Genomic DNA, 6,780 nt, shown 5'->3' with positions numbered 1-6,780 from the left:
AAAAAATAAAAACAGGGGCCTGGAGAGAGAGATTAACAAACAAGAGCAGAACTGCTCTTACAAAGGACCTAAATTCAGTTCCCAGTACCCATGTTGGGCAACTCACAACCACCTAGAACTCCAATTCCATAGGCTCTGACCCCCTCTTCTGCCTCTGAGGGCACCTGCACATATGTGGTATATAGCCACACAATCCCACACACATATACATAAATAAAAATAAATCTAAAAAACTTAGAATTTTTCTTAATAATATTAATTGCTAATCAGAGTGACATACAATTATAATCCCAGTACTTGGGAGGTAGGAGGCAGGAGGATTGGGAATTCAAGGCCAGCCTTGGCTGCACAGTAAGATTGAGATAAGTCTGGAATGCATGAGACTCTATCTCCAAAATACGTGTGTGTGTGTGTGTGTGTGTGTGTGTGTGTGTGTGTGTGTGTGTGTATACATATGTGTAATATATAATTTAGAAAAAACTTTAAGCTAATTGTCTTGGTTTCCTGCCTCATCACTATGATACGACAATGTGACAGAAGCAAATTATGGAGAAGGGCTAATTTTACTCACAGTTAGTCTATAAGACAAATCTCTAAATGGTCTTATTTGTAAATAAAAATAAAAAAAACCCAGAGCCAGATATTGGGGTAAATTCTGAAAGATCAGAAAGACAGAACAAGCCACAGCAAACCTCACCTTACCAACTTCTCAGCTGATCCTGTTTCCTTAGACTGGAAGCCTCTGAGTCCTCACCCAAAAGCATCTCTGCTGAACTGCTGCTAAAAAGCCTAAAAGCTTGCCAGGCAGTGGTGGCGCACACCTTTAATCCCCAGTACTCGGGAGGCAGAGCCAGGCGGATCTTTGTGAGTTCGAGGCCAGCCTGGGCTACAGAGTGAGTTCCAGGAAAAACATAAAGCTACACAGAAAAACCCTGTCTCGAAAAACCAAAACCAAAAACAAAGCTTAAAAGCATCTAGTTCCTGGTCCTCAGCCTCCAGAGTGAGCTACTTTATGTATATACCCACGCCTATATGCCTTTCTGTGCCCTGCAATCTCTCGTCCTCTCTCCGCCCAGCTACATCACTTCCTCTTTCTGTCCTGCTCTGTCACTTCCTGTCTATCTGTCCAGACCTCCAAACCTTGACGGTTAACTAATGTTGGAATTAAAGGCGTGTGCTACCATGCCTGGCTCTGTTCCCAGTGTGGCCTTGAACTCACAGAGATCCTGGTGGATCTCTGCCTGCCGAATGCTAGGATTAAAGACATGTGCTACCATTGCCTGACCTCTATGTTTACTATAGTGGCTGGCTTTTTCCTCTGATCCTCAGATAAGCTTTATTGGGGTACACAGATAAAAATATCACCAAATTAGTCCATCATGGTGGGGAAGTCAAGGCAGTAATGGCTTGCAGCAGCTGTCACATCAAATTCTACATTTCTGCAGACAGAGCTGATGATGAATAAACCACCACCATCATCCATAACAAATGAACAAATGAAGTATTTGTGCTGTTCACTGAATATCTCTTTGTAATGGGAAAGTTGCAGCTGTTTTGTAGACATTCTGAATATTTCCAAGTAAATGCAATTGTTTGTAAGTTTTTTAAAACCTACTACAAGGGGGAGGTGGTAGAGAGAACTCGGTGATTAAAAGCACTAGCTGTTCTTTCAAAGGACCTGGGTTCGATTCCCAGTACCTGCATGGCCGCTCACACTCATCTGTAACTTCAGTTTAACTCATCTGGCCTCCAAAAGCACTGCCCATGCATGACACATAAACATTCATACAGGCAAAACATCCCCTGTAATTCACCCGTTGTAATTTGGTCTGCAAGACTTTGTTTTTTAAGTCTGGGATAGCCTAGCCTGCCTGGTTTGGAGACATTTGCTGGGGTGAATAAACGTAGGACTGGGTGCAAGGCAAAGGGGTGGAGGGTGGACTACCACCTGGACTAGGTTAGGGAACAGTCATGTGACCTATCTCTGCCACAGCAGGGTCTCACTGATAACAGGTTAGAAGATCAGAGGCAGCTCACAGAAGGCACCTGGAGCCAATCCATACCTACTGAGTCAGAACGACTCATGGGCAAGCAGGCCACAGCTCACCAACCAGTTTGCTGCCAGGCAGAGAGTTTACCCACGCTTTAGGGCAGAGGTAAGGGGATCTCTGTGAATTTGAAGCCAACTTCATCTTCATGGCAAGTTCCAGGCCAGCCAGGGCTATATAATGAGACCCTGCGTCACACACATACAATTATTAAAAAAAAAAAAAAAAGACCCAATTATGTTAAAAATCGTAGTGCTACATTAAATAACAAGATCTAAGAGCAGCAAGTTTAACAGTTACCATAACTTCAATTGGCGATAACCTTAACTATTTTGAGGTCTCCCCGAATGTATGATTTGAAAACATCTGCTGCAATTATTGCCAACAGTCACAGGCACTGTTCATTCTCTTGGAATTTACAGTTATGCATTTTCAGTTTACGAAAAATGAAAAGTTAAGCTTTGGTTGGTTTTCTGTGCCAGCAGTCTGGAGGCTGCAGACCAGAATGCTCTCAGACAGACCTAGAAAAAACAGGAGGGAGGGGGTGAAGTGGAAGTCGTTTAGAGAGCAAGGAAGCCTTTCTGGGACAAACCGACAAAAGGGATGGCGCTCGTCGGGTTCTTCGGGCTCCCGGCCCCTGCCCCTTACTGGAGGCAGCGAGACCAGCGCGCACAGGCGCAGTCGCGCCGGAACGCAACCCACCCGCCGCGCCGCCGCCGCCGCCGAACCGCCCTCAAGACCGGTGTCGAAGCCCCGCCCCATGAGCAGAGGCCCCGCCCCCCACGCGCGGGCCTGGGGGCGGTCCCGCCGCCAGGCATCAGCAATCTATCCCGAGCGGAGGCGGCGCCGCACGCTTGCGGGGAACCGACACGTTAGCTATCGGGGCGGACCGGCGGCGGCGGCGTCTGGCGGCGGCCGCTGCGGCACGAGCAGAAGGATGGCGGAGGCCTCGGAGAGGCTCTACCGAGTGGAGTACGCTAAGAGCGGGCGCGCCTCTTGCAAGAAATGCAGCGAGAGTATCCCCAAGGACTCGCTCCGCATGGCCATCATGGTGCAGGTGCGGCGGGGCCGGGCCGGGGGCGCAGGACGGCGCTGTGTGGGCTCGGGGCCGCCGCGCTCCCGCTGCGGATCTCTGGAACCGGGGGAGGAGGGCGGGAAAGGCCCGCGGCGCCGCCGCCGTGGTCCTTGAGGCCCACCGGGCCGACCCCTTCCGGGAGATTGCGCTGACCCTGCAAGAAAAGCCCGGGAAGTGAGAGCTTCTGGCGGTGCCCCTGGCTTTGTAAAAACAAGGGGCCTCTTCGCTGGGTCCGGATGGTCGCAGAGTTCTTGTTTATTTCACTGCCTTCTCTTGGGGTGGGTGGGGGTGGAGGATGTGCGCGCGGTCTTTGAACCTGCCCTGATTTGGGCCTACCTTGTCCTGGAAGATTTTTTTTTTTTCCCTACATGAATAAAGAGGCCTGGCATGTGAGGGGTTTGGAGTCTTGGGAGGGTTTTTGGTTTGTTTTTTTTTTTTTTTAAGCCTATTTTTGGTTATCCTTTCAACATCCGTTCACTCTCGGCATTTCTGTTTTAATTATGCAAAGCAGTACCGTTCCTTTACAGTACGTCCGCTTTGGGCCTGATTTCTACTTGGAGATAACATTTTCTCCAACTTCCCGAGGTCACCGACTTCTCGGCGCTTTCTGCGTATCTGGGTCTGTTCACTGGCGCTTCCATAATGGTCAGGGAAGAGGTGGGATGTACTGTGAGGTGGTGGGTTAAAGGGTCCTTAACAGTTCCAGGGTTTTCTGACGCCTGTCTTTGCAAGAGTGGTTCTCACGCGCCCTGTTCTACCTCCCCCATACTTTCAGGTTACCCAAGCTCACTGCTAATGGTCAGGGTAATTGTTTTCCCTTGCTGCCCAGCTACTGTAATGGGTTTCAGGAAAGGCCTGATTGCCTTCAACGGGGTTCGGTCCTTACTGGGGGACGTTCACCCAGTGGGTACCAAGGACCCCCTTTCTTCTGTTATTTCACATATGGCAAGAACGGAAGCTGAGAGACTGCCTGGTTCAGCATGCCTGGCACACGGTTCCCATTCATTCTGTATACATTTATTAAGTAGCAGCTGGGCCCCCAGGCTCTGGGTCAGTGGCTATAATTATCATTGGTGACAAAAATCACAAGTCCTGCCAGGCACATCTTTGTTGCTTGCATTCATGACTGGATAGGGCACCCACTCTGGGCCCTTTCTGCTTGGTTAAGGGAGTGTGGAGAGGATTTGATAAGCCTTACATGTGATGGAGCTGGGCGCTAGAAGAGGAGGCACCCAAGATGCCCCAGTCTGGTGTGGGAACTTGATTAAGAGTCTTTATTCACAGAAGTAGGACAGGAAGGTGGAGGCAGCTAAGAGGGAAGGGCCTAAAATTTGAAGAGCAGTCCAGAGCCCTGTTTCCCACTGAGGGCTTTGAACTTTACCCTCTGAGGTGATAAATAGAACTCAAGGCTCTCTGGGTTTAAGAGAGAACGGCATCCACATCCTTGTCAGTGTTTAGATTACTCTAAGCAGAATAGCAAAGGTGTTGTGGACTTACGTTTTTCCTATCGCTTTGTGGTTGGGGATCCCTCAACCTAATTACAGCAGCTATTAGAGGGGTATTAGTAAAATTTGAAGTAATGGTACTTCCCCTGAAGTAGCTTGGTTGGGTGGTCCGTCCATTGGTTGGTTTTGAGACAAGGATTCAAGACTGATCTTCCCGAGATCCTCTGGCCTCTGCCTCTGGAGTGCTGGGACTTACATACAGGCCTGCGTGCCTTTCAAATGTTTTGTTTGGAGACATGGGCTCACTAGTCTTCCTTCTGGCCTTGAACTCACAGAGATCCGCCTGCCTCTGCCTCCCCCAGTGCTGAGATTAAAGGTGTGCGCCACCACCGCCCAGCCTTTCAAATAATCAGTTTCTTTCCAGACCTTACATATGTTATTAGGCATTTTAGGGTTTACTGTGTGAACCAGACAATAGTCCTTATTCAAAAGCATGACCCTGCATACCTACTGTTTAGGAAGAGGGGAGGCTAGGGCTGCCATAGATAATTCCGCATTCCAGGCCCTCTTCCGGATTGTGAAAGAAACTATTATTCAAAATAAAGGGGACTCTTCCTCAGTTGTAGTTAGGAGTTTAGTTCTGAATTTAATTTTTTTTTTCCTCCAAGACAGGGTTTCTCTGTAGTTTTGGAGCCTGTCCTGGATCTCGCTCTGTAGACCAGGCTGGCCTCGAACTCAGAGATCCGCCTGCCTCTGCCTCCCGAGTGCTGGGATTAAAGGAGTGCGCCACCACCCCCACACACACCCACCAGCTTAATTCTGAATTTAAAATTGGTCCTGTAGGCTGAGCCTGGGCAGGCCTGCAAGAGAGAAACCTTTCTTCTGGTGCTGGAATTTAAATGCCGTCTTTTACATTTGTGTGGGAGAATTGTTCTGTGAACAGTCGCTAACCTGATTTTTCAGAGCCCCTGAGGGAGGGAGAAGCCACTTGTCTGGGAAACAGAGGGATGACCCAGGAAGGATTTGAGTGTTCTGTGGCGTAGCAAGGCCATCTTCCTGGCTGGCAATGTTCTTGGCTTCCTTTATGGCTGCTGAGGATTGGGTGAGGCGCTTGCTTGGTCCATGGCTGGTGCTGTGTTCTTGACAGGTCCATGTCCTAGCTTCTGTACCTTGCCTGTTTCCTGGCTCCTAGGTAGAGGCCAGCGCCTTAGGACCTTGGCCCAGGTGTTCTCAGTCCTTGCAATGGTCAAGAGTTTTTGTTTGTTTTTCTGTGGAGGCCCTCCTATATTAGAGGGAGTGTTGTGGGGTATCGGAAATACAAAGGTCAAGGAAGGCAGAAGCGCCCTGTCATAGGGCTCCAGGATCTGACCCCGCTGCCTGGTGTGATCCGAGCTGGGTCCACTCAGAAATGCCGTTTCTTGTCTGGTGGAATCTTTTGCAGTTCCCCCATTTTTCCTCTGAAGGTTTGAAAGGTTCAGTAAGCATTATGCCTGCCCCAGCAGTGAAATTGGGGTGGATTCTGACACAGTGAGTTACGTCTCTGAAGGACGCAGGGCCTTGAGGCACCTGAGGAAGTCTGAAGAGCTCTGAGAAGCTTTCAGGAGCTTTGCAGGCCCTGGTACCATTAATTACTGGTGGGTCACCTAGGCAGGACTTGGCCTTAGATTTTTAAATTTTTATGTACTTATTTAATTTTTAATTAATTTAATTAATTTAATAATTTTATGTGTGTGGGTGTTTTGCCTGCATGTGTATCTGTGTACCATGTGCCCAAAGAGGCCAGGAGAAGACCTCAGATCTCCTGGAACTAAGGTTACAGGTGGTGTGAGTTACCACGTGGGTGCTAGGAATTGAACCTCGGCCCTCTGAAAGAGCAGCTTAACCTCGGAGCCATCTCTGCATCCGTTGGCCGTATGTTTTGATGCATCTGTAAAGGAGGCCACTCGTGGAGTGGGCGTAGTTAATTGGAATGCTTGGCTTGTCGTGCTTTTTCCAAATATCGCTCTCCTCTACAACTCCATCCTAAAGCGCCGACGTGGTGTGATATTTTTATTTCATTGGCCTTTACCTCTCTGTTACCTGAAGGCAGTCATCATGGGCCATCTTACTTAGGCCAGAAGGCATCCGTAGTCCCGTCGGCCTCTGTTCTGTGAGACAGGGCTGCTGTTCGCAGAGGTGTGGCTTGTGAAGGGAGAGCGCCAGGAAACTGGGG

At 49.1% G+C, this 6,780-nt stretch overlaps 1 protein-coding gene across 1 annotated transcript in view; it reads left to right on the top strand.

The window, feature by feature from the left end:
- The first annotated feature begins 2,848 nt into the window (after window positions 1-2,848).
- The window catches only part of Parp1 (poly(ADP-ribose) polymerase 1), a 37,917-nt gene continuing 33,985 nt past the window's right edge, over window positions 2,849-6,780 (top strand). Inside the window, exon 1 of the mRNA XM_028865446.2 lies at window positions 2,849-3,105. Within this exon, the coding sequence (XP_028721279.1) occupies window positions 2,986-3,105 (120 nt within the window). The 5' untranslated portion in view covers window positions 2,849-2,985. The remainder of the gene's footprint in view (window positions 3,106-6,780) is intronic.

This window comes from Peromyscus leucopus, chromosome 15, assembly GCF_004664715.2.
Source record: "Peromyscus leucopus breed LL Stock chromosome 15, UCI_PerLeu_2.1, whole genome shotgun sequence".
Classification (NCBI taxonomy): Eukaryota; Metazoa; Chordata; class Mammalia; order Rodentia; family Cricetidae; genus Peromyscus; species Peromyscus leucopus.
The sequence above is the reverse complement of the archived record's forward strand: the minus strand, read 5'-3'. Positions and strand labels throughout refer to the sequence as shown.